We start from the raw sequence: 27,005 nt of genomic DNA on the forward strand, positions 1-27,005 counted from the left end.
CAATGAGCCGTGACCGCCCCACTGCACTCCAGCCTGGGTGACAGAGTGAGACCCTGCCTCTAAATAAACAAATAAAACATGAGAACATAGACCCCACCTCTTGATGAAGGCGTGTCAGTGTCATATGGTAAGAAGGGTATGTGGGGTGAGATCCATGTCAGAACAGCTGTGTTTGGGAAACACACTCTGCCAAACCAAAAACAACGGGATGCCCAAACCATTGAAACACAGCGTTGAAACAGACCTTGAAATGACCACTTATTTGCCACTCACAAAATTCATTTTGTAAGACCCAGTTCAAATGCCCCTTCCTTCTGGGAATCCCATGCTGATACGCCCCAGCTTACACACCCTTTGTAAAGATGCCCACTCTCTCACTCAGCTTATTCTATTGTCATTTTTAAAACAGGATTGTAATCAGGCAGGTACAATCATCCTGTATTAGCCAATCATTTTACTAGTCAATCAATATGACATCACAGGGCAGCTTCACAAAGAGCCCTCAGACTGATGGAGAAGAGACACTTTTAGGGAAGCCAGAAGCAACGCTTTGCACAGAAAATGCAGGACAGCAAAGAGAAAAGAATCAGCAATTCAGAGAAGAAAAACTGGATCACACAAAGATGGAAAAAAAATATAAATATACAGACATGGGTTTTTTTGCTTTTCCCCTCCAGAAGCTGAGTTGAAAGCATTGCCCCAAAGCAGTGATTCTCAAACCTCACCTGCGTCAGGGTCACCGGGAGGGCCTGGGTCTAGCGAAATACCCTCAGTGTTTCTGATTCAGTGGGCCTGGGTGGGGCGTGAGAATCTGCATTGTCGCGGAGTCCCAGGCGATGCTGCTGCTGGTCGTCAGATCCCAGGCTTCAAAAACCACTAGCCACTTTGTGAGGCAGAGGTGGAAGGATCACTTGGGTCCTTGAGTTCGAGACCAGCCTGGCCATCATAGGGAGACACAACTCCCCTCCCCCGCCCCGCCATAGTTTTTTATTTATTTTATTTTATTTTATTTTATTTTTATTTTTATTTTTATTTTATTTTGAGACGGAGTCTCGCTCTGTCGCCCAGGCTGGAGTGCAATGGCGCGATCTCGGCTCACTGCAAGCTCCGCCTCCCGGGTTCAAGTGATTCTCCTGCCTCACTCTCCCGAGCAGCTGGGATTACTGGCTAATTTTTTTTATTTTTGGATTTTTAGTAGAGACGGGGTTTCACCGAGTTAGCGCGGATGGTCTTGATCTCCTGACCTCGTGATCCACCCGCCTCGGCCTCCCGAAGTGCTGGGATTACAGGCATGAGCCACCGCGCCCGGCCTCATAGTTACATTTAAAAAAAAAAAAATTAAAAAGTTACTGGGCGTGGTGGCGCTGGCCTGTGGTCCCAGCTACTCCAGAGGCTGAGGTGGAAGGATCGCTTGAGCCCGGGAGGCAGAGGTTGCAGTGAGCTGTGATGGTGCCACTGCACTCCAGCCTGGGCACCAGAGCAAGACCCTGTCTCAAGAAAGATAAAAAAGAATGTACTGGAGATTCTGAAGGCACCGACCATAGTGACCACAGCTGAAACCCCGCAAAGACGGAGGAACCCAAAGAGCCACGGGAGCTGTGGGTGGAGACGACCCAAGAGGCTGCTGCGGCCAGCTCTCAACAGCACACTTCTGGGTGGGACCCCCCGGGGCGGACACCTCCGCTCTCCTTGGCCACGGTACGGGGCGCCCCCTCCCGACGCTCGTGAGTAGTGCAACCCGGACCGCAGACCCGAACCGCCGACCCAGGTGGGCGGGGCCCACCCGGACCAGCCTCCAGCCGCTTAGTGTCCACGGGTTGCTGGGACTGCGAGCAGCCGCGAAGACAGTCCCCACCCCTCGGGTGGGCGGGCCCAAGAAGACCGCCCCGCTCTTCCCCCCCGCGCCTTGACTGGTCAATCTCGCCCGTGCGCGATGACGTCCTGCCTAGGCGGAAAGTTTCCGAGAGTAGCGCGGGAGCTGAGAAGTTGGAGGCTCGGGTTCATCTGGGGAAGGCCTTGAGCAGTTTGTTCCGCTGTCTTCCTGCTTTCAGGTTCCCCGACTGCGTCCCCACGAACTCCCCGTCCTTACCGGTTGCTGCTGTGGAGTGCCTCGCTGTCTCCCAGGTCCCCGAGTGAGCGTCGAGTGGGACCTCTGTGGCGAAGGAAGGCCTGTGTGGGTGGCACTGAGAGGTAGAAGGGGAGGGGAATGTTGGCAGTTTCCCTGCGACCCCGGGGACTTTGCTCGTCCCCGCCATCCACTTCCTTAGGCCTTTGGAGTCGCCGACTGGTCTAATGTCGCCGGGCCTTGTGGCTCTGGGAAATTAGCATTGATTAATCCTCCTAACAATTTTTATTTTTATAGAGACAGACTCTCCCTATGTTGCCCAGGCTGGTCTCGAACTCCTGGGCTCAAGGTATCTTCCTGCCTCGGCTTCCCAAAGTGTTGGGATTACAGGCGTGAGCCCGGCCAGCTCCCAACAATGTTAAGTGCCTGCTAGGAGTCAAGCACTGTGCTGAGCGCAGGGGCTCCCCAAGTCGTTGCGTCCCCAGTGCTTAGTGCCAGGCATTGAGCAGAGGCGCGATTCATATGTGAACTGAAACGAACCCCGTCCCTGAGGAACAGGACCTCTGCTGGGAAGTCAAAGAAATGAATAGTGATTGTATGATGTGATAGGTGGTCAGTTCCTGGTGGGCAGTAATAAAGGGGAGGATTGTTTGAGAAACGGATACCTGACCTGAGCCTTGGAGGAAGAGACAGATACTAGAAAACTAGAGTCCCTGCGTTCTCTCACCACTTGCTAATGGGCCTCTACAACCGCAGGAAACCGCAATAAACCTTTCCCTTCTCCAGATAGATGTCTATTCTTGCAAATAAATAGAAAATGCATTGCAGAGTATTGGTTCTCTCCTTCTCATTAGGTTCCTGGTTTCAGAGAAGATGACCGAAGAACTGGATTTCCTGGGACAGGACTCTGATGGGGGTAGTGAGGAAGTGGTCCTAACTCCTGCAGAGCTCATTGAAAGGTTGGAGCAGGTAAGCATCCCAGACCGAATCCCTTTGCTCCAGTCAGCCTTTTTATTTAGTTCATCTGTGAATATCAGGGATCACAAAATGAGGAAATGGAATTCAGGACTTATTTCAGGAGAACAGGGACTGGATCTTACCATCTACATGGAAACGGGAAGCAGGAAGGACATCCTCTGTTAGAGACCTCATCATATCAAACACAGCATTCCCAAGTGGGGTCAGTAAGTGACAGCTTTGGGCACATTCAGTGAACAGTTCACAGAACAAGATCCACGTGATATTTTCAGGGACTGTAGAGGTGTGGTGGGACTGCTAACTTCTTTACCTTAGTCCCTTGAACATCTGCTGTTTCCCTGGAGAATGCCTGTTTAGCAAAAAAATGCTGAAATGCCCGTAAGGGATAACTGGTCATATTCTTCCTTTTTCTCACATGTTTTTTTCTTGAGTCATCTGCTCTCCATATGTCCACGGCTTATCTAAAATCCTTTCTGAAATATTTCTCCTTTTAGTTATAATAGCTCTGACTTATTGCATATTTCCCATGTGCCAGTAACTGTGTTCTTTACACTTATATCTCATGACGCTCTGGTAACAGTTCAGACTATGTGGATTTAAATCTGTCTCTGACACGACTCTGTTACGTGATGTTAAGCAAGTTGGGGAGTTTGTCTCAAGCCATTGCTTGACTATAAAATGGAGATAGTAGGGCCGGGCACAATGACTCAAGCCTGTAATCCCAGCACTTTGGGAGGCTGAGGTGAATGGATCACCTGAGGTCCAGGAGTTCGAGACCAGCATAACCAACATGATAAAACCCCATCTCTGCTAAAAAACAAAAATTAGCCGGGCGTGGTGGCGCATGCCTGTAATCCCAGCTACTCAGGAGGCTGAGGACGGAGAATCACCTGAACCCGGGAGGCAGAGGTTGCAGTGAGCAAAGATCCCACCACTGCACTGCAGCCTGGGCAACAAGAGTGAAACTCCATCTCAAAAAAATAATAAAATAAAATTGAGATGATAATAGCGTCTCCTTCCTAGAGTTTTGGGTTGATTAAATGTGGAATTATAATTGTGTACTCAGCATGCCGTCTGACACGTGGTAAGCGCTCACTAGATGTGAGCTGTTCATAGTAATTATCCTTAGCCTCTTGCTCTAACTGCCCCTTTCCAGAGCTCTCTCATGTTTGCGACTTTAGTATTCTTCATTCTTCCCTGCCATACATGATACCATGAATGCCAAAACCGAACTAAAATAATTTTTGAATTATACCTTATATGATGATCCTTACTATTTAGCACTGATTCTTAATCTGTTTTTATATCACAGACCTTTTTGAGAAACTGGTAAAAACTCTGGTCTTTCATCCCGGAATAACGCACACATGCACCCATGCAGAATTTTGCATATGACTTCCAGGGCATCACAGATCCCCTGAAATCCACCCACAGACCTAGTTTGTGGAACAGCATAAGAGTTCCTTGTTCATTAGGAAAGGGTTCATTAAACAAAAATCAAAAGGCACAAAGCATAAAGGAAAAAAGGGATACATTCCTGGAGTGCAGTGGCATGATCTTGGTTCAGTGCAACCTCTGCCTCCCAGGTTCAAGTGATTCTCCTGCCTCAGCCTCCTGAGTAGATGGGACGATAGGCTTGCGCCACCATGCCCGGCTAATTTTTGTATTTTTAGTAGAGATGGGGTTTCACTATATTGGGTTTCGCTATGTTGGCCAGGCTGGTCTCAAACTCCTGACCTTGTGATCTGCCTGCCTTCGACTCCCAAAGTGCTGGGATTACAAGTGTGAATCACTGTGCCCTGCCTGTTTGTACTTCTGGATTAGAGTGAAAAGACAGGCCACCATGCTGGGAGAAGATACTTGCAAAATGTTAATATGTAGCTGACACAAGATGATTATCCACAGTACATAAACAACTCTTTCAGACTGCCTAATACAGACTGATACCTGGAAGAAGAAGAAAACAAGATGGCCAATAAGCATATGAAAAAGATGTTCAACCTTTTTAGTGATCAGGAAAATGAAAATTAAAATCATGAGATATCATTTCATATCTATCAGATTGGAAGAACTGAAAAACGTGAGCAATGTAAAGTATGGCAAGAATGTAGAGCAGCTGAGCGCAGTGGCTCATGCCTGTAGTTCTAGCAACTCAGGAGGCCAAAGTGGGAGGTTCGTTTGAGCCCAGGAGTTTGAGACCAACCTGAGGATCATAGCAAGATCTTATCCCAAAAAGAAAAAAATTAAGAATATAGGGCAGGCCAGGTTCGGTGGCTCACACCTGTAATCCCAGCACCTTGGGAGGCCGAGGCGAGCAGATCACCTGAAGTCAGGAGTTCAAGACTATCCTGGCCAACATGGCGAAACCCCATCTCTACTAAAAATACAAAAATTAGCCGGGCGTGTTGTCACGCCTGTAATCCCAGCTACTCAGGAGGTTGAGGCAGGAGAATCTCTTGAACCCAGGAGGTGGAGATTGCAGTAAGCCGAGATCACACCACTGCACTGCAGCCTGGGCAACAGAGCAAGACTCCGTCTCAAAAAAAAAAAAAAAAAAAAAGTAGAGCAATTTGCACACTTATATACTGCCATGGGATGTAAATAGGTGTAATCACTTTGGAAAATAATTTGTTATTGTCTAGTAAAGATGAAGGTGCACATACCTGTGGTCCAGTAATTCCACCCCCAGGTACATACCTAGTGAAAACTTCCGCATATACTCTAGGAGACATCTACTATATTTTCACACATTGCTTGCAATAGTTAAAAATGAAAATAACCTAGATAACCGCAAATAAATAGCATTGAGAAAATATACCATGTACAGTGGAAATAACAGTGAAAATGAGTAAAATAACTCCTGAAACAGCATGAATAACAGGAACATAATGTAGAACAATAACAACCATAAAATATGAGCTGCCAAAGAAACTTTATGTAAAGTTCAAACTTGCAAAATTACTGTTCAAGGCAGAGCCACCACCCTTGGGTGATGTGGCACACTGCTGTGCCACAGATGTCTCAGTGTGGACCCCTGCACCTTCCAGGACAGCCAGAGCCCCAGGCTGGTTGCTTTTTCAAGTGAACATCATTGGGGTCCTTGAAAGGCAGCTAGAGGATGGGCGGCGGGGGGTCTGACAGCACCGCTGTGGCTTGCCGGTGGTTGAGCTAGAGTAACATCTCATGCCTGATGTTCCAGTGCAGTGCCCTGAGTGCAGCCAAGGAAGTGATCCACCACCTGCATGGCTGCCACAGCCAGATCCTGTCTCTTATGCTGTGTGATGCAGCCAAAGGGACAGCCTGACAGGACCACTGATGAGAACAGCTTTGGGAGCATATATAGGATACCCTTTAATACCTGTAAAAAGTGATTTAAAAGTTATTACCTGTAGTGCAGATTTGCTCATTTTAATGATTGTTTTAGTTTGCTATGGCCGCAGAGCAAAGTCCCAAAGACTGGGTAGCTTAAATAGAAATTTATTTTCTTAATTCTAGAGGCTCAGGTCAAAGTGCCAGCATAGTTGGCTTCTTGCCAGGCCTCTGCCTTAGGCTTGTAGGTGACCATATTCTCCCTGTGTCCTTGCGTGGTCTTCCCTCTCGTGTGTGTCTGTGTTAAAATTACCTCTTATCAGGACACCAGTCTTACTGGATTATGGCAACTTAATCACTTGTTTAAAGGCCCCCATCTCCAAATATAGTCACAGTCTGAGGTCCTGGAAGTTAGGTAGATTTTTGAGGGGGGACACACTTAAGCCTGTAGCAATAATGAACTGATTGGTATTTAGAATTTTGATCAGGGGCTAGGCACGGTGGTTCAAGCCTGTAATCCCAGCACTTCTGGAGGCTGATACAGGGGGATGTCTTGAGGCCAGGAGTTCGAAGACCACCATAGGCAACATGGTAAAATCCCATCTTTATTAAAAAAATTTAAAAAGTAGCCAGGCTTTGTGGTATGTGCCTGTAGTCCCAGCTACTCTGGATGCTGAGGCAGGAGGATCACTTAAGCCTGGGAGGTCAAGGATGCAGTGAGCCATTATCGTGCCACTGTGTGACCAGAAACCAGATGTAGCCATTTCAAGTGTAAAACCTGATTTAAAAAAAAAAAAAAAAAAAGATTGGATTTTGATACAAGTTTCTCAGTAAAAATTTTGGAAAGATTTATATGAAAGTTTTATACTAATATAAACTTCCACCTAATGTTTTATACTTTATCATCATAATTTCATAATATAAATGAAGTGGTCCCCAATGGTACCCCAGTGTACCAGACAAGCACTATCACTTTCTTTGAATATCCTGTCATGAACAGTTGAGAGGTATTCTATAGAGATATGAACAAATGTAGTGAAACCATAAAGGAAATTCAACACGAAATTCAAGCTAGTGATTACCTCTGAGGAGGTAGGGACACACAGGGACTTGTCACTGTTCTCGTAGTTTGTTTGTTTGTTTGTTTGTTTGTTTGTTTTTGAGACGGAGTCTTGCTCTGTTGCCCTGGCTGGAGGGCAGTGGTGCGATCTCTGCTCACTGCAACCTCTGCCTCCCAGATTCAAGCAATTCTCCTGCCTCAGCCTCCCAAGTAGTTGGGATTACAGGCGTGCCAAGCCCGGCTAATTTTTTGTATTTTCAGTAGAAACGGGGTTTCACCAGGTTAGCCAGGATGTTTTGATCTCCTGACCTCATGATCCGCCCACCTCGGCCTCCCAAAGCGCTGGGATTACAGGCATGAGCCACCACGCCCAGCTTGTTCTTCTAGTTTTAAAAATTATTCAATATTTGGCTGGGCTCAGTGGCTCACACCTGTAACCCCAGCACTTTGAGAGGCCAAGGCAGGTGGGTCACTTGAGGTCAGGAGTTCAAGACCAGCCTGGCCAACACGGTGAAACCCTGTCTCTAATAAAAACACAAAAATTAGCTGGGCATGGTGGCACATGCCTGTAATTCCAGCTACTTGGAAGGCTGAGGCAGGAGAATCGCTTGAACCCGAGAGGCAGAGGTTGCAGTGAGCTGGGATCATGCCTCTGCTCCCCAGCCTGGGCAATAGAGTGAGACTGTCCCTCAAAAATAAATAAATAAAAATTATTCAGTATTTAATAAAAATCAGTCAAAAAGAAATACTGCTCCTAATAAGCCCGTCAGAAAATACGATGTTTTCCCATGCATTATGCAAGGTTTTGTTTGTTTGTTTCAGTCTGCAGAACTGTTGCAGATGCTCAGGCTCTGCACAAACACTTATGATAGTGGCCATGCCCAGCATTTGGTAATGTGTCTTGATGGTGATCATGGAGAGAAGCAGACACTCAAGGACATCAGAAAAAAATAAGTTGAGCCTGGTCAGCGTATAATTCTGAGCTATGCTAAAACTACATTTCCTGTAATTGAAAGATAAGTGTAGCTTTCGTCAGTCACTTAGGGATATTTCAGTTCTCTAAGCCTTAGAAGTCTCTAAAATGAACCAAACAGCTGGGCCTGAGTCATAAATTAGAGCTTTAACCTCTGGCTCCGAAACTCCATAATAGATGAGCGCCTGTTTCTATTATGATCCTGTATACTTTGGGGCCATTAGTAAATTACTCAATCTGTATTTTTTCAATCAGATGAGGATAACTATATCCATTTTCTCTGCGATATGATGATGATGAATTAAAAACATTTGTGAAGTGCTCTAAGCTTCAGGAATGAAGAGCTGTGTGGATTGGTGGGTTGTTGCTTTCTCTCTAAATAGACATGGGGTGGTGCTCCCTGGGAGGAAGGAGCTGGTGGAGTAACAGTGTGCCTGGGCTGCCTGGCAAACGGTTTGAACACCAGGTGGTGTCACTTTCAGCACCAGGCGTCATACTAACTGAAGTAAGCAAGGGTTTGTGTGAGTGTCAGTTGAATAGAAGGTTATGAACATATCCTCCCAACTAAAACAGGACATGAGAAAGCAATTGCTAAATGTAGTTTGTCTTCAAAACAGCTTCAGTGTTTCCAATTGGTGGGCAGACAGTTTTCTCACCTGCACTGTCCCTGGTTTTTGTGGGACTTGGGCTGACTCACAAGGTTGTTTAGCTCTGTGGTGGATGATGCTTGGTTTTTCTGGCATTTGTCTTTTAGGCCTGGATGAATGAAAAGTTTGCCCCTGAGCTGTTGGAGAGCAAGCCTGAGATTGTAGAATGTGTCATGGAACAGCTGGAGCACATGGTAAGAGTCGCTTGTCTTGGTCTGATAAAGGGGCAGAAAGGTAAAAGCATTTGATGAGCACACTGAGAGCTTGCAGTCTGATAGCAAATCTGTTTTGTTTGGCTCCAGCCCACAGTCCAGTTCTTTAAAAAAAACATTGAATTAGTTATCTATGTTTATCAAGCTTGAGAGTTCTTGTAAATATCTGGATATTGGCTTCCCATGAAAAGTCTAAAATCCTGCATTTCTGCATGAGAACAGTTGACCAGAGCAGTCCTATGAGAGCTGCCCATCCATGTACTCCCTGCTCCCCACAGTCCCTGACTACCCACCCTTCTCTTGTAGCCTCCTAACCTGGCCCCTGCAGACATTTGAGTTTGTGGTCCCTGGCCTAGATTATCTAAGTCTAAATCGTTGTCAACTTCAGAGAAGCTGTGAAATGTGGATATTTCACAGTTTCTCAGCTGGTGTTTTAATACTGCTTTTTAGGCCCGATGGAAGTTTCTTCTGTGTGCTGTATTATCTCCCTTACAATCGGACTGGAGTTCTTCTGGAACCCTCTGGCTGAACATATTCTATTCAAATGGTCATTTTCTAAAAGTAAATGACTATTGTTTGCACTTTATACAATGATAAAATAAAATGAAAACTCACATGATATTTTTGTTTTCCTTGGACTGAAACATAGTCTGGGTCCTCAACGTTGCCAATGATGATGGTTGAACATCATGTTTTTTATAAACCTTAGTTTCTCATTTAATAGGAAGAAAATCTCAGGAGAGCCAAAAGGGAGGACCTGAAGGTCAGCATCCACCAAATGGAGATGGAGAGGATCCGCTACGTCCTCAGCAGCTACTTGCGGTGTCGCCTCATGAAGGTTTGACGTGGAGATACCTGGAGGCATTGAGACAGCGCAGTCTGTAAAGCAGACTGAATGTCCTGGGGAGAACTTGGACTGGGGCCCAGGAGGGTGCAGGACCTGAAGACACTGCTGAGAGCCCAATATCAGTGTAGCTAAAGTGTAAGGAGAGCAAGAGATTGCTCCGCAGAAGCACAGAGAGGCATGTGTTGCCCACTGCGGGAACACCGCACACATTTTTAGTCTGTTCACCTGCTGAGTGAATGGTGCCCCCTTGCATTACAGCATGGTGGTGCTGAAGGGAGAGTCGTTGGCGTTGGTGAATAGGGAATGCTGACTAGAGGAGAACTTGTTTCCAAAATTATTTTGCCTGTCAGATGGCCAGCGTCAATGTCAAATGAACCAGGATGACTTACATTTGCCTACAGCTTTGTGGCTATCTAACTTACAAAAATGAAATTGCAGGCTAGGTATGGTGGCTCACACCTGTAATCCCAGCACTGAGAGGCTGAGGAGGGTGGATCACCTGAGGTCAGGAGAGTTTGAGACCAGCCTGACCAACAAGGTGAAACCCCATCTCTACTAAAAATAAAAAAATTAGCCGGGCGCGGTGGCGGGCACCTGTAGTCCCAGCTACTCAGGAGGCTGAGACAGGAGAATTGCTTGAACCCAGCAGGTGGAGGTTGCAGTAAGCTGAGATCATGCCACTGCACTCCAGCCTGGGTGACAGAGCGAGACTCCGCCCCCAAAAAAAAAAAGAAAGGAAAAGAGATTGCAAAAATTCCTATTTTATAACCCTGAGAAATTCCTACTTCCTTGACATTTCATTTGGTTCTATGTGTCTCTTTAGTTATTACAAATAAAATAAATTATCTCTTCTACACGAGAATGCTTCAGCTATCTGAAGACTGCCCACAGTCTCCTCGCAGTCTTCTCTCAGGCACACATTTTAGCCATTCAAACCATTTACTCTCCTGGTCTCTAAAAGGGTTCTTGTTTGTCTTTATCCTTCTTAAGTTACACTATCTAAAACTAAACACAGTATCCCAGTTGTAGTTTGACCAAGTTTGTGAAAAACAGCCTGATCATTTCTCTTATTCTGATTATTAAGCTGGTAGTAATGCCAACCACATCACATTAGCATATTTATCACATTAGCATATTGACAGGTACGCTGCCTGAGCTCATTCTTCACTCACATGGACGCTAACCCCTTTTAATATGATAATTATCCCATCCAGTCATTGTCCTCTACTTGCACGGCTTAGGTTTTGGCTCCTTAAGTGTAGGGCTTGATACTTACTCCTCTTAAACTTTATCTTATTAAACTGGGCCATTTCCCTTGTCTCTGGATCCTGATCTTGTCACCTAATGTATTAGCTGTCTCTTAATACTTTATGTCATCAGCTCCCTTGTTTTTTTATTTGCTGGGTTGTGTGTGTTTTGTTTTGTTTTTTGACGGAGTCTCGCTCTGTTGCTCAGGCTGGAGTGCAGTGGTGCGATCTCAGCTCACTGCAACCTTCCCCTCCTGGGTTCAAGTGATTCTGTTGCCTCAGCCTTCCAAGTAGCTGGGATTACATGCCCCTGCCACCATGCCCGCCTGATTTTTAGAAGAGACAGGGTTTCACCATGTTGGCCAGGCTGATCTCGAACTCCTGAGCTCAGGTGATCCACCCCCACCTCAGCCTCCCAAAGTGCTGGGATTACAGGCATGAGCTACTGTGCCCGGCCCACATAAGGTTTTTGATGACCAAAAGCTGGTGATGACCAGCCAGGGGGCAGTGGCTCATGCCTGTAATCCCAGCACTTTGGGAGGCCAAGGCAGGTGGATCACCTGAGGTTGGGAGTTCAAGACCAGCCTGGACAACATGGTGAAACCCCATCTCTAAAAATGCAAAAATCAGCTGGGTGTGGTGGTGGGTGCCTGTAATCCCAGCTACTCAGGAGGCTGAGGCAGGAGAATCACTTGAACCCGAGAGGTGGAGGTTGCAGTGAGCCAAGATCGCACCACTGCACTCCAGCCTAGGCAACACAATGAGATTCCATCTCAAAAATAAAAAAAATAAAAAACCTTATGTGAATATTAATTAGACTGTGTTAAGGATCTCTCACCAAAGACTTCCTTACAGTTTGACATCTACCCATTGAGTCAGCATTCTTTGTTCAGCCACTTAGGAGTCTCCCAATCCAAGCTGTCCCCCAGCCCCACATCCACAGCTTGCCTGCAAGGGTGTGTCAGAGATGTGTCCCGTGTCTTATGGTGTGCCTCTCTACCCACACTGTCCCACCTCCAGACCACACGTCCTTCCTCGGGAGAGTTGTGTAAACCCTCTCTACGTTAACCACATCCTTGTCTTTGACTTTTACCAACGTTTTCATGAAGATTTTGCTTTATCCTCACAGATAGAGAAGTTTTTCCCTCATGTCCTTGAGAAGGAGAAAACCCGGCCCGAGGGGGAGCCTTCCAGCCTCTCCCCAGAAGAGTTGGCCTTTGCCAGAGAGTGAGTGAGTGAGCTGTCGGCATGGGGCACCTGGCTGGTTCAGCATGAGGCCTGTCCTCGAGGGCTGTGCGCTGCTGCCTGCTAACCTTGGACGTCCATCAGCTGTGCACACCACAGCAGTTTGAATCCATGTCTTTCAGGTTCATGGTGAACACAGAGACCTATCTGAAAAATGTCGCCTTGAAGCACATGCCCCCTAACTTACAGAAGGTGGACCTCTTTCGGGCAGGTAAACAGGACATTCTCCCTGCAGGTGGCCCACCCATCCTCAGGTGTCCCAGGGTAGGATCCTCTCTTCACTGTTTTTACCCAAATATGGGAAAATAAGTATGTAGATAAACAGAAAGGAGAGGAAGGGTTCTGGCTAAAATCCAAAAAAATAACAGAAAGCAGATCCAATGGTAGTCATTTGAGCATTGCTTCCGTGTTCCCTGGGGTGAGCTGAGCCCCATGACTGCACTGGTGCTTGTAGACTCGGGCATGGAGCTGCGTTCGCCTTCAGTAGCTAGCCATCTGCTGAGCCTCTGCGAGGTGCTGGCAGCCCCGAGTACCAGTGCTGCAGAGCCCACGCCAACATTGCCCCTGCTCTGAGGGGCTGGCGGTCTCTTCCTCACAGGTCCCAGAATGTGCAGGGCCCGCCTAGCTGGAGGGGAGGGCTGAAACAGGAGGCTAGGGAGACCTCCACTGAGTCCCTGTGGCCTTGGAAGAGGGAGCAGGTTGGAGGGTATGGAAAGACGAGGGAGGGAAGCTGGGGAAGGGCAGCTTGGCCGGAGCCCCTCCACGGGCCTCTGCACCGGCTCCTGAGGGCTGCTGAGCAAGGAAAGGGAGGTATAGGTAGAGCCCTTAACCGTGGATCAACCCACCGGGGACCCCTGGCTTACAGGATAAAGCCCATGTTCCTCAGTGTTTCACGGTGCGCCAGATCCAAGCAAGACTGCCTCAGGCAAAATTGCCACACCAAATCAAATGCCCTCCAGGGGTCTGGAGCCCGCCTTGTCTACAAGCTGAGCTTAGTGTTCCAAGGCCACGAGCTCCAGTGCACCCAAGCCCTGGAAATTCATCTCTGCCCAGCCTGTGCTGGGGCTGGGGGCCACACGGCCACCCCTGTGGTGGTGGAACAAGTTCTTAGTCCCTTTGGGCTACTCACAGTTCTGGAGGCCGGGAAGTCCAGGATCCAGGCCCCGACAGGTTCAGTATCTGCCGTGGGCCTGTTCCTCATCGATGACGCTTTCCATATGTCGCCACAGAGAAGGGAAGGGGCAAAGGGCAAGGGGCAAGCAGACTCTCAGGCTACTTCCGTAAGATCACTAATCCTAGTCTCTGTGTCCTAGTCCCCTCCCTCCCGCCGCCCTTTTTTTTTGTTTTTTTATTTTTTGAGACAAGGTCTTGCTTTGTTGCCCTGGCTGGAGTACTTTGACGCTGTCATAGCTCACTGCAGCCTTGAACTGCTGGGCTCAAGTGATCCTCCCACCTCAGCCTCCCAAGTAGCTGGAACTACAGGCATGTGCCACCATGCTTGGCTATTATTTTTAAAATTTTTTTGTGGAGACAGTATTGCTATTGTTTTCTAGGTTGGTCTCAAACTCCTGGCCTCAATTGATCCTCCAGCCTCAGCCTCTCAAAATGCTGGGATCACAGGCATGAGCCACTGCCTGGCCTAGTCTCTACTTATAAGACACCAGTCAGATTGGATTAGGGCCCACACTTTCACTTAATTGCCTCTTTAAAAGCCCTGTTTCCAAATACAATCCCATGCTGAAGTATTGGGGGTTAGGGCTTCAACATATGAATTTTGCAGGGACACAGTGTAGCCCATAACACCAGCTGCAAGTCAGACCCATATCAGACTTGTGAAACCCTGAATTGGTCATTTTGCTGAGGCTGCCTGAGGAAAACAAAAGGCCCAATCCGTGTCCAGTTCCCTCCCTGGTCAGCCACTCTGTCTGCATCTTAGAAGAATAGGAAAGGGCTGGACTCCTATCTAAACCCTGAGTGTGCCATACCTCCCAGCAACTTTTCCTTTGTTGACTTTGTTGGCCGAGCATTTCCTGATCACATTATTATTTTCCTGGCAGTTCCCAAACCAGATCTAGATTCTTACGTGTTTCTGAGAGTGAGAGAACGACAAGAAAACATACTGGTAGAACCAGACACAGATGAGCAGAGGTGAGTGGCGTGCGTCTTTCACAGTGGGCACATTCCTCCCAGTGGAGGGCCAGCCGAGCTCTACAGGCGAATATGTTTCCCTCTTTTTCAGGGACTACGTGATTGACCTGGAAAAGGGCTCACAGCACTTGATCCGATACAAAACCATTGCACCTCTGGTTGCATCTGGAGCTGTCCAGCTAATTTAAAACTAGGCATAAACAGCCAGGCATGGTGGCTCACGCCTGTAATCCCAGCACTGTGGGAGGCCGAGGCAGGCGGATCATGAGGTCAGGAGTTCGAGACCAACCTGACCAACATGATGAAACCCCATCTGTACTAAAAATACAAAAAAATTAGCCGGGTGTGGTGGTGTGCACCTGTAATCCCAGCTTCTCGAGAGGCTGGGGCAGGAGGATCGCTTAAACCTGGGAGCAGGAGGTTGCAGTGAGCCGAGATCGTGCCATTGCACTCTAGCCTGGGTGACAGAGCGAGACTGTCTCGAAAAAAAAACAAACTAGGTATAAACTCATGAGGTCAGGGGATCAAGACCATCCTGGCTAACACGGTGAAATCCCATCTCTACTAAAAATACAAAAAATTAGCCAGGCATGGTGGCAGGCCCTGTAGTCCCAGCTACTCGGGAGGCTGAGGCAGGAGAATGGCATGAACCCGGGAGGCAGAGCTTGCAGTGAGCCAAGATCGTGCCATTGCATTCTAGCCTTGGCGACAGAGCAAGACTCCGTCTCAAAAAAAAAAAAAAAAATGGCATACACAGGAATGAAGACCTGGAACCCTAGAGAAAATACTAGAAACCCCTCGTATTACCTTGTGCCTGAGGACAATAATAAAGTAGTTCACTAGGCATCAGACATTCCTCATCAGTGCTGTGGGTCACAGGCGTGAAGAGGAGCTTGAGGCAGGATTGCTTGTGTTGCCGCACGTCCTGTGTGCCGCTTTAGCCTGTGTCAGTAGATGGGGCCATTGCTCTGTTTATTCTGTATGCTTGGCGGAGCAGCAGAGGCTCTCAGCACGCCTTTTCCCTTTGTAGTATTTTCTGAGCTAAGGAAAGTCAGGCAGAGGTAGTTCATAAGAAGGCATCACTGCCTGTGATCGGGGCTGCATTTAGCCCTGACCTGATAATGGTATGAGAGTTCATTTAGCCTTTCTGCTGGGAAGATTGTAAATAGATTAAAGAAAACAGCTGTGGCCTTCTCCCATCATACATCATTAGACTGTGTGAACTAACGTTTTAGAACCTCTAATATTGGACTTAAAACCAATTTCTGTCATGCTTAACTGAAAATCACAACTAAACCAATAAACCATTATTAAATTTCCATTCTGTGGCAGAAGGCACCTCTGGACGGCTCCCGGCTTGTAGTCTAATGAAGTATGTGCTCCCTGCTGTTAACCCGCAGCCCTCCCCAACTCTCCAGTGGCTTTGCCAGGCCAGCCTCCGGGCCATCTGGCTGTCCTTGGCCAAGGCACTGTTAACAGAGTGACGTTAACCATCCTGTATTGTGACCTCTGTGGCCGCTTTTCTGGTTTAAGTCCTTCACTTTTTCAAGAGGAATGGATGAAATTAACCTAATATGCATGCAGAGTTTCACAGTGATGCTGGAAGGAAGGATGTATAGGCAGTGAATGAATGATCGTTCCTTGAAATGCGATAAAAAAACAACCTGCATTCCATCTTTTCTTCCTGGATGAAGTTGGCAGATTTCCATTTGCAGGATATGGGCTGCGAGAGTAATCAGGGTAACATTGCTGTCATTTCCAAGAGAAATCAGTAGGGGAAGGCAAGGGAGGTGTTTGTTTTTTTTTTTTTCTTCTTTTTTGTTTTTTGAGACAGTTTCCCTCTTGTTGCCCAGGCTGGAGTGGCAGTGACATGATCTCGGCTCACTGCAACCTCCACCTCCCAGGTTCAAGAGATTCTCTTGCCCCAGCCTCCTGAGTAGCTAATGCACATCACCACAACCGGCTAATTTTTTGTATTTTTAGTCGAGATGGGGTTTCCCATGTTGGCCAGGCTGGTCTCGAGCTCCTGACCCCAGGTGATCCACCCACCTCAGCCTCCCGAAGTGCTGGAATTGAGTCACCGCACACGGCTTGGGGAGGTTTTATTTCTTGACAAAGGTATTTGATACTCGTGCAGTCCCTTGTTTTTTCCAGTGTCTTTACCGCCTTAAGCTACTCATTAAACAAATGTGCGTTGAGCACACAGTGTGCCAGGCATAGTTCAAGGCACCAGTGCCTTGAACCAGGAGTAAGACATTCAGTCCCTGCTTGGATGGAGTGAGAAGTGCCTTGCAGAGAGTTAAAGAGTTAGACTTACCGGGGACACTGGACTGGGTGGTCTGGGAGGGTCTCACTGGAGAGACAACATTTAGGCTGAGATCTGATTAACAGGAGGCAACTGCAGTGTAGAGGTCAAAAGGGAGGGTGTTCCAGGCAGAGAAGACAGCCTGTGCAAAGGCCCTGAGGCAGAAACAAGCTCTGCTTGAGGTCAGCCTGGCTACAAAGCCCAACTCAAAATAGAAAGTAGTACAGGATAAGGTCTGAGACAGGCTGGGCCCAGATCTTATAGAACCTTGTTAATAAGGATCCCATTTGGTCTTCCACAGTCCTGAGAAGCAGGCAGGGCTAATGGGAAACAGCAGGTATTTAGCGGTAAGCCTGAGATCAGAACCCAAGTCTCCATTTCCTAGTCACATTCTCCCTGTAGTGCTAAGCCCAGAGACCTGAGCTGTTACCTAGAACAGTGCTTCCTAAGCCTTAATGTGCTTACCAATCCCCTGGAGCTCGCCTTAAGATGTAGGTTCTGCCGGAAGCCCAAGTTCGTTTAGTATGTCATGGTTAATTCAGAGTAAAATCAAGAGTTAGTACCTGATTTATACCTGTTATATAAAGAGACATCTTCACTGTATGATCATTTTGTCACTTTTCAAAAGCGCTTAATTCCTGTTCAATTGAAAATGTTTCAAGAACAAACCTAATTGGTCATATTATTGACATTGCATATTTGTATATGTATAAATTTTTGCAAATTAAGAAAAAAAAAAAAAGATGTGGGTTCTGAAACAGGGTGAGGTCCAGGATCCTGCCTTTCTAAGGAGCTCCACGTTGTGCAGTTGCTGCTGGCCCGGGGACCACATTGAGTGATGGCCCTATGTCTTCGTGCCTCCAGCTGCTGCCCTGTACGTGTCCGACTGCACGAAGCCCTTTACATCCTCTAAAGCCACAGTAAATTGCTCCATTTCCTAAGTTACCTCTTCAAGAAGACTGGTTTTGATATGTCATTTTTAAATAAAGGAGAAGTTGAATTTCAAAACCAAGTGGAACAGGAAATGATGTGACTTGGTTGACATTGATGTTAACATTTGGTTCATGGTGAGTGTTTTGCTTTCTTGTTAAAAACTCGCCGCCAAAAGCATGACAGAACATTTTATCAAATGATGGCATCATCCTTTACCATAAGTTTGCCCCTAGTAAGACAGCTCTTCCTGAGACGTGCTTGCAGGTCCCTGTGTGGGTTTTCCCACCGCAGTCATCATCCGTCATCTGTGATGAAGTTTGATGCGTTTACTCCATGCTCATGCCGCAGCAGCCAGCCTGGCTTTGACATCGCCCTCAGAGGCATCAAACTTTCCCAGCTGCAATGTACAAGAGTTAGCCAGTAAGCTTGCAGAGTGCTTTGGTGTTTTTTTTTTTTTTTTGGTTTTTTTTTTGAGATGTCGCCCTGGCTGGAGTGCAGTGGTACAATCTCAGCTCACTGCAACCTCTGCCTCCTGAGTTCAAGCGATTCTCCTGCCTCAGCCTCCCAAGTAGCTGGGATTACAGGTGCACGCCACGACACCCAGCTAATTTTTGCATTTTTAGTAGAGATGGGGTTTCACCATGTTGGCCAGCCTGGTTTTGAACTCCTGACCTCAAGTGATCTGCATGCCTCGGCCTCCCCAAGTGGTAGGATTACAGGTATGAGCCACCACACCCAGCCGCAGAGTGCATTTTTAAGCAAACACATCATATGTCAATTCTTCATATAGTGTCCTTTAAGTAATTTATCTTGGGAAACCAAATATCCCATTTAGAATTCTGTAAGAACTGATTTTTCTCATGTATCTAATCAACTAGCTATGAAAGCCCTCTCGTTATATTGTCCAAAAAACCTTTGTTTTTTAAAAAAGCAAAATCACTATTCTGTACTTATTTAACAGATTTGGTTTCAAATAGCTTGGCTATTTCCGAAAAATCGTATTCATTCCACGGCTAAGAAACAACTACTGGTGTACAAAGAGATGTACTGGCCCAGGCTTGGTGGCTTACACCTGTAATCCCAGCAATTTTGGGAGGCCAAGGTGGGAGGATCACTTGAGCCCAGGAGTTCCAGACCAGCCTGGGCAACATAGTGAGAGACTGTCTCTACAAAGAATAAAACAATTAACCTGGCTTGCTGATGTGCATCTGTAGTCCCAGCTATTCGAGACGCTGAGATAGGAGGATTGCTTGAGCCCAAGAGGTTGAGGCTGCAGTGAGCTATGATTGCACCACTGCAATCCAGTCTAAGTGACAGAGCAAGACTGTGTCTCAAATATATGTGTATATATATGAGATTTTTTTTTTTTTTTTTTTTTTTTTTTTGAGACGGAGTCTCACTCTGTCACCCAAGCTGGAGTGCAATGGCATGATCTCGGCTCACTGCAACCTCCGCCTCCCGGGTTCAAGCCCAGGTTCAAGTGATTCTCCTGCCTCAGCTTCCTGAATAGCTGGGACTACAGGCATGTGCCACCACACCTGGCTAATTTTTATATTTTTAGTGGAGACAGGGTTTTACCATGTTAGCCAGGCTGGTCTCAAATTCCTGGCCTGAAGTGATCCACCTGCCTTGGCTTCCCAAAGTGCTGGGATTACAGGCATGAGCCATGGCATCTGAGATCCCCCTTTTAGAGTCGAGATACCAGACTCCTTTGCTGAAGGCCACATCACTTCTAAGTAGAGGAGATGTGATCAAACCCCAGTGAGGCCAGGGCACCTGAGTACATCCTTTTCATCTTACCGTAATCTTTCTTTCCACAAAAGAAAAGAAGATCCAAAAATGCTTTCGGCAACGATAGCTTCACTGGAATGAGTTCTCATATTCCAAAAAGACTCATTTGAGGGAATAACCACTACCATTCACATTGCTTTAGAGGAGGTGGCATTTTTCTCAACATAGTTTTCTGTTTTAACCAGGTCCTATTCTACATAACACAATGCTGACAAATTCTGCCTAGCTTGTTAAGACAAGGAAAACCACTTGAAATAAAGCCCGCACACAATTAAACCTAAGTCTTGCTTCTTGTCCAGTTCTATTAGTTTCTATGGAAATAAGAATAAAAGTAAATGACTATTTTTGCCTCTAAGGAATTTACAATTAATCCTGAGAAAATGTCTTAAAGTGTAAACCTAAAAGTATGAGATTCTTTGGTTCAGAAAAAGATTTTCCTAACGGCCAGGCCTAGGGTTAAGAGGAATTTATTTTCTTGGGTTCAGAGATTTGCATATGAGTGTTTTAAGCCTCTTAAGTGGCTTAAAACAACTTGGGACCCAAAGTTGTTGCCAACTCAAATGTAAATGTCTTTAAACTTCAGATTGCTCCTTCTGTTATCACTGAACCTATAATTTTCCTTAAACAGAATTCTGACCATTTCATTGCCTCTTAAAAAGCTTCAGTGGGCCAGGCACAGTAGCTCATGACTGTAATCCCAGCACCTTGGGAGGCAGAGGTGGGCGGATCACCTGAGGTCAGAAGTTCAAGACCAACCTGGCCAACATGGTAAAACCCCATCTCTACTAAAACTACAAAAATCAGCTGGGCATGGTGGCAGGTGACTGTAATCCCAGCTACTTGGGAGGCTGAGGCAGGAGAATCACTTGAACCCAGAGCTGGAGGTTGCAGTGAGCCAAGATCTTGCCATTGCACTCCAGCCTGGCCTAAAAGAGTGAAACTCCATCTGAAAAAAAAAAGCTTCAGTGGTTACCTATTGCCCAGAGAAAAGGAAACAGTAAAGGAGATTAATATTTATCTGTGTCCTGGACAATAGGCAAATTGCTTTCCACGAATTATCTCGGTTAATCCTCATAACGACCCTGTGAGATAAGCGCCAGCTCACCACAGTACCCCAGCTTCCTGGTCAAATTATCCTTTCTCTTTCCCTAAATATTTTATAATCTCTTTTTTAATACCTACAGTTTTACTATTTTATCTTTGTTTAAATCCCACCAAATTCTTTGGGGAATTAAGGTGTACAAGTTTTCATATGAGAAACACTGGAGTGATTTGGGCACACACAGCTTTCTGGTCGGCCTGAAATCTCACTTCCAGAATAGGTAATGAAAGTAACAGTGAGAAATGGCCTCTCCCACACCCAGCTTCACGTGTTAAAGCGTGTGCCGTCCACTCCCAGTTCTGTTTGCAGATGTGGCTGCCCTCAACCTCCGGACGAGTGATTTGGCCCTCAATCCGGGTGAGACTGTAGCAGTCCTCCCTTGTTTGTGTAGAAGATCATCAACTTTGCCATCTTCTGGAATCTGAAGCTTTCTGATCTCCAGTCAACAACGTAACATGTACCCTTTGGGTCCTCTTTAGTGAGGTCATGAGTAGGCTGCTGCCCACACTCTTAACAGTTTAACAACTAACACAAGAGAGAGCCTAAGGGCTGTTTCGTTAGTCCATTTCTCTTGGTTCTCCAACTTTTTTTTTTTTTTTGGAGACAGAGTCTCGCTCTGTTGCCCAGGCTAGGGTGCAGTGGCGTGATCTTGGCTCACGGCAACATCTACCTCCCAGAGTTCAAGCAATTCTCCTGACTCAGCCTCTGGAGTAACTGGGACTACAGGCACATACCACGATGCCCAGCTAATTTTTGTATTTCTTGTAGAGATGGATGGAGTCTCACCATGATGCCCACACTGGTCTCGAACTCCTGAGCTCAGGCAATCCACCCACCTCAGCCTCCCAAAGTGCGAGGATTAAAGGGTGAGCCACCAGGCCCAGCCGTCCAACTTTTACTTCTGTATCAAACTGGATCCCATAAGTCAGTATTTCTGGATAAATGTATTAGTTCTTTGCTTTTAGCAAAGAGACAGCCATGTGAATAACATTTCCATGTTTTCTGAAAATTACAACTGAAGGTATTATCAATTACATATCCATTGTTTCTATATAAGAATCCCTGTAATAAATTTTTCTCAGAATTTAGTGCAAGTAAAAGTTTGTATCTTCAAACTTTATGGTTCATTTTATCAGACAAATGAGTCCTATGTGTTCCCCTTCCCGGCCTCCCTACCAGGAACTCAGAGCCACTTTGTGTGCCTCCTGCCTCCCTCCCAGCTTCCTTGTGTCTTTCCTTAAATAGTTTCTGATCTCCTTACAATACCTACAGTTTCAATCTAATATTTTGCCTTAATTTTAAAAGCTACCCCAAATTTGGGGAAGAATTACGTAAAAGTTAATATAAGTACATATTAGTAACTTGGACATATATTAGTAGCCTGAAGTTCCCACTTTTTAAAACATATATGGGAATGATGATTAATAAACCATTTGACAGTGTATTTATTCCTAAGTAGGAAAATTCATAAGCAAAAGTGGTAATGAAGGCAGGAGGTATAGTGTCCTCTCACTCTAGCACTTGTTTAAAAAGAGTGGCCAGGTCAGGTAAGTGACCCAGTAAGGTGCCAGGTATAACTCCATTCACTTTAGTCAACAAACAAGTAGGCTGGCTGGGTGCAGTGCCTCACGCCTGTAATCCCTGCATTTTGAGAGGCCGAGGCAGGCAGATACTTGAGGTCAGGAGTTCGAGACCAACCTGGCCAACATGGTGAAACCCCATCTCTACTAAAAATACAAAAAAAAATTAGCCGGGCATGGTGACGGGTGTCTGTAATTCCAGCTACTTGGGAAGCTGAGGCAGGAGAATTGCTTGAACCCAGGAGGTGGAGGTTGCAGGTGAGCTGAGATCATGCCACTGCACTCCAGCCTGGATGACAGAGTGAGACTGCATCTCAAAAAAAAAAAAAAAAAAGACAGATGGGGTCAGACACTGGTATGTGCTGCACATTAAGAGAAGAAAGCCTCTGTCTTAAAGCAGCTTACAATCTAGTGAGGGAGACCAACAAAAACCAAATCACAGCATACTGTGCTTGAATAAAGGTAGGAATGGGCGGGGCACAGTGGCACATTTCTGTAATCCCAGCACTTTGGGGAGCCAAGGTAGAAAGATCATTTGAGCACAGGAGTTCTAGACCAGCCTAGGCAACACAGCAAAACCTCATCTCTACCCAAAATACAAAAGCTAGGTGTGGTGGCATGTGCCTGTAGTCCCAGCTACTCAGGAGGCTGGGGTGGGAGAATGGTTTGAGTCCAAGAGGAGAACATTGCAGTGAGCCAAGATGGCACCATTGCACTCCAGCCTGGGCAACAGAGCTAGACCATGCCTCAAAAAAAAAAAAAAAGAGGAATGAACACGGGGCATTATGAAAAAACACAGGAATAACTCAAAAGGCTGGAAGAGTCCTGAAATCTTCCTGGAAGAGGTGGGCACCCAAGCCAAGACTTGAAACACTGGAGGGCTGAGCCAAGCTGAGGCAGGAAGAGAGGATGGCTACTGGAGGCAGAAAGGTCATGTGCAAAGGCACAGAAGCCACAGGGTGGATCCAGCACTCTGGAAACTCCCAGGAGTTGGGCATGGCAGGTGCATCAGACAAGAGTCAGGGGTGGTAGGAGAGGCAGTTTCCTGTCTTGGAGGAGTCTTACTCCAAGAGTAATTCCAGGTTTTCAGACAAAAGTCTTCAGGAGTCTGATTTGTCATGCTAAAAATATATGAATTTTGCATGAAAACATTTGGAAGCCTCTTTGATATAATCAGTTCTTTTTTTTTTTTGGCCGGGGGGACAGAGTTTCACTCTTGTTCCCCAGGCTGGAGTGCAGTGGCATAATCTCGGCTCACTGCAACCTCCGCCTCCCAGATTCAAGTGATTCTCCTGCCTCAGCCTCCCAAGTAGCTGGAATTACAGGCATGTGCCACCACGCCTGGCTAAGTTTTGTATTTTCAGTAGAGATGGGGTTTCACCATTTTGGTCAGGCTGGTCTCGAACTCCTGACCGCAGGTGATTTGCCTGCCTCAGCCTCCCAAAGTGCTGGGATTACAGGCATGAGCCATTGTGCCCACCCGATAGGATCCATTTTACTTTTTTTTTTTTTTTTTTGCATATTTATTTATTTATTTTTATTTGTTTGTTTGTTTATTTTTGAGGCAGTCTTGCTCTGTCACCCAGGCTGGAGTGCAATGGCACAATCTTGGCTCACTGCAGCCTCCACCTCCTCGGTTTGAGCAGTTCTCATGTCTCAGCCTCCGGAGTAGGTGGAACTACAGGCATGTGCCACCACACCCAGCTAATTTTTGTATTTTTAGCAGAGATGGGGTTTCTCTATGTTGGCCAGGCTGGTCTGGAATTCCTAACCTCAAGTGATCCGCCTGCCTTGGCCTCCCAAAATGCTGGGATTACAAGTGTAAGCCACCAGGCCCAGACCAGTTTTACGTTTTTAGAAATCCAATTCACAGAGAAATCCCTCTGGTCACTGTGGAAAATGGAGGTCACACTGGAGGGTTAGAAGCCAGGGCTGTGTGGGCAAATCCAAGCCAGGAGGAAAGAAGGCCTTGTAGTACATGCAGGCAGAGGTAATCTGGCAGTGTACAGGGCCTTTTCTACTGCTGTAGTGGTAGACTAGGCCATATGGATCATTCTCAGTGAAGACAAACACTGGGTGAAACATAAAAAGCATTTTTCTAAAGCCATCAAGGAACTAACAAGCTAGTGAGGAATTGTTGCACCAAGGTCTAGAAGACCACAGTCAAGAGAGGTGAATACAGCATTTGCCCAGGCCAAGTGGTAGCTGAGAGACAGCAGTGCTTCCAACAGCCTCAAGCAGTGATTTTAAATCTGGGTTTCATGGACCTTGCAATTGAGAAGATTGATGAACTTGGCTAAGAAAAAAATTACATTTTCTTTTTTTGCACTAACTTCTAAATGAAGCTTAGACTTCCCTTCTATTATGAATCTAGGCAACAAGCCACAGTTTTATATATATTATATATGTGATTACATATATATAATTATATGTATATGTAATTATATATGTAATTGTGTGTGTATATATATATTTATTTATATATATATATATATATATATATATTTTATTTTTTTTTTTTTTTGAGACGGAGTCTCGCTCTGTCACCCAGGCTGGAGTGCAGTGGCGCAATCTCAGCTCACTGCAACCATTGGCCAGGCTGGTCTCGAACTCCTGACCTCAGTGATCTGCCTGTCTCAGCCTCCCAAAGTGATAGAGTTACAGGCGTGAGCCACTGCGCCTAGCCAAGCCACACTAATATTATCAGTTGGTAACAAAGTCACAAGTACTGATAAGCCACAGTAATATTATCAGTACTTGTGACTTTGTCACCAACAGAAATCAGATATTTTCCTACCACATTTACAGTTGTTACAGATATCAAAATGTCATTTACGTTCCTATTTTAAAATTTCAGCCATCATTACACCTGCTGCATGTACATGAAGCACATGTACTACTGTTACTGCAAATTTGTTTTTTAATGTTTTGATCACTGTATTTCAACATAATAGGTTTTCTTTGATATTACATATTTTATTTATGCATTTAAAAATACTGTTTTCACTTTGGGAGGTCAAAGTGGGAGGATCACTTGAGCCCAGGAGTTTGAGAGTAGCCTGGGCAACATAGACCCCATCTCTACAAAAAATGCAAAAGTTAGCTGGGCGTGATGGCATGCACCTGTAATCCCAGCTACTCAGGAGGCTAAGTTGGGAGGATCACTTGAGGCCAGGAGGTCAAGGCTGCAGTGAGCCGTGATCATGCCTGGGTGACAGAATGAGACCCTGTCTCCAAATAAACACATACACACACACTCTGACACCCACATACATATGTACATATAAAAAGTATATAACATACATATATAAAATGTATATGTATAGGTACATAGTTCTGAGAAGGAGTCATAGCTTCATCAGACTACCAAAGGGGTCTGTGGAAGAAAAATCATGAAGCACCTCCAACCCAGTGGGACTAGAGGGGCAATGCTAGAGTTTAGTGCCTATGAAGGCTGGGAGTTCTGGTCAACCACCCTGCAGAATTACTATATATTGTAATACATAGTATTACATTGTATAAGTGTATAAATAATACATAGTATTACATTGTATAATACAAACTAGGAGTAAAAGTGAATTAGAAGTCAACCACCCCTCACACACACAGATGTTAGTCCAGCTTTGAATCATGTAGATGGCCCTGAAAATCTCAAAATTATAAACTGAATTAGAGCTATCCAGATTGCTGGTGCCTTCAAGAAGTAAACTAAAATCATCTCTGAGGACAAATAGCATCTCACTTCGTAGCCCAGGCTGGAGCAGTGGCGTGATATTGGCTCACATCAACCTCCACTAATTTTTGTATTTTTAGTAGAGACGAGGTTTCACCTGTGTTAGCCAGGCTGCTCTCGAACTCCTGACCTCAGGTGATCCACCCGTCTTAGCCTGCCAAAGTGCTGAGATTACAGATGTGAGCCACGATGCCTGTCCTCAAATGACTTATATTAGTATTTTTTCAAATACAGTGTCTAGGCACATATGGAGAAAAAATATGAATTAGAACCAACAGAAGCAACAGATAATACAAACAGGTACTCCAGACAGTCTGGAAAACAACCGTGCTTGTGGAGATAAAAGATGAACTCAAGAATTTCAGCAAGGAACTAGTAGCAATATAAAGTAACATTGCAGATTTGAAAAAAATGTTAGCAATAGGCACGTCTGAGAGGAGAGGACAACCATTTAGATTGGAGGTGGGTGGGAAATTAAAGACAGAAGAGTCTAGAATATCTGAGTTTAATAATAATTACATTAATCAGTGCAGTGGTATATTTAAAAAGATGTTATTAGTTGGAAGAGGAGTAAAGTGATGTCCTAGCTTCCTCTTTCAGCTACATGCAATTTTTTTTTTTTTTTTCCAGACAGAGTCTTGCTCTGTCACCCAGGCTGGAGTGTAGTGGCACAATCTCAGCTCACCCGCAGTCTTCACATCCCAAGATCAAGCAGTTCTCCTGCCTCAGCCTCCCAAGTAGCTGGGACTACAGGCATGCACCACTACACCTGGCTAATTTTTTTTTTTTTCTTTTTTTTTTTTTTTGTATTTTTAACAGATGGGGTTTCC

The 27,005-nt window shown here is 45.8% G+C and overlaps 1 protein-coding gene across 10 annotated transcripts; it reads left to right on the forward strand.

The window, feature by feature from the left end:
• The first annotated feature begins 1,962 nt into the window (after positions 1 to 1,962).
• On the forward strand, positions 1,963 to 21,977 carry GINS4 (GINS complex subunit 4). 10 transcript variants are annotated; one of them, XR_012416391.1, is made up of 9 exons: positions 1,963 to 2,190; positions 2,920 to 3,034; positions 9,140 to 9,226; positions 9,969 to 10,082; positions 12,468 to 12,565; positions 12,706 to 12,794; positions 14,641 to 14,731; positions 14,823 to 15,000; positions 21,631 to 21,977. XR_012416391.1 is itself a non-coding variant. In XM_015454709.4 (8 exons), exons 2-8 carry the CDS (start codon positions 2,939 to 2,941, stop codon positions 21,677 to 21,679), a joined length of 624 nt encoding a protein of 207 aa, XP_015310195.1. In that variant the 5' UTR covers positions 1,963 to 2,190; positions 2,920 to 2,938; the 3' UTR covers positions 21,680 to 21,911. The 10 variants fall into 10 exon arrangements, 7 of the variants coding, with proteins under 7 accessions (XP_015310195.1, XP_073854810.1, XP_073854812.1 ...); XR_012416392.1 differs by lacking the exon at positions 21,631 to 21,977 and adding an exon at positions 16,755 to 16,857; XR_012416393.1 differs by lacking the exon at positions 21,631 to 21,977 and adding an exon at positions 16,755 to 16,857 and having other exon boundaries at positions 1,963 to 2,132.
• The last annotated feature ends 5,028 nt before the right edge of the window (positions 21,978 to 27,005 follow it).

This window comes from Macaca fascicularis, chromosome 8 (genome assembly GCF_037993035.2).
Source record: "Macaca fascicularis isolate 582-1 chromosome 8, T2T-MFA8v1.1".
NCBI lineage: Eukaryota > Metazoa > Chordata > Mammalia > Primates > Cercopithecidae > Macaca > Macaca fascicularis.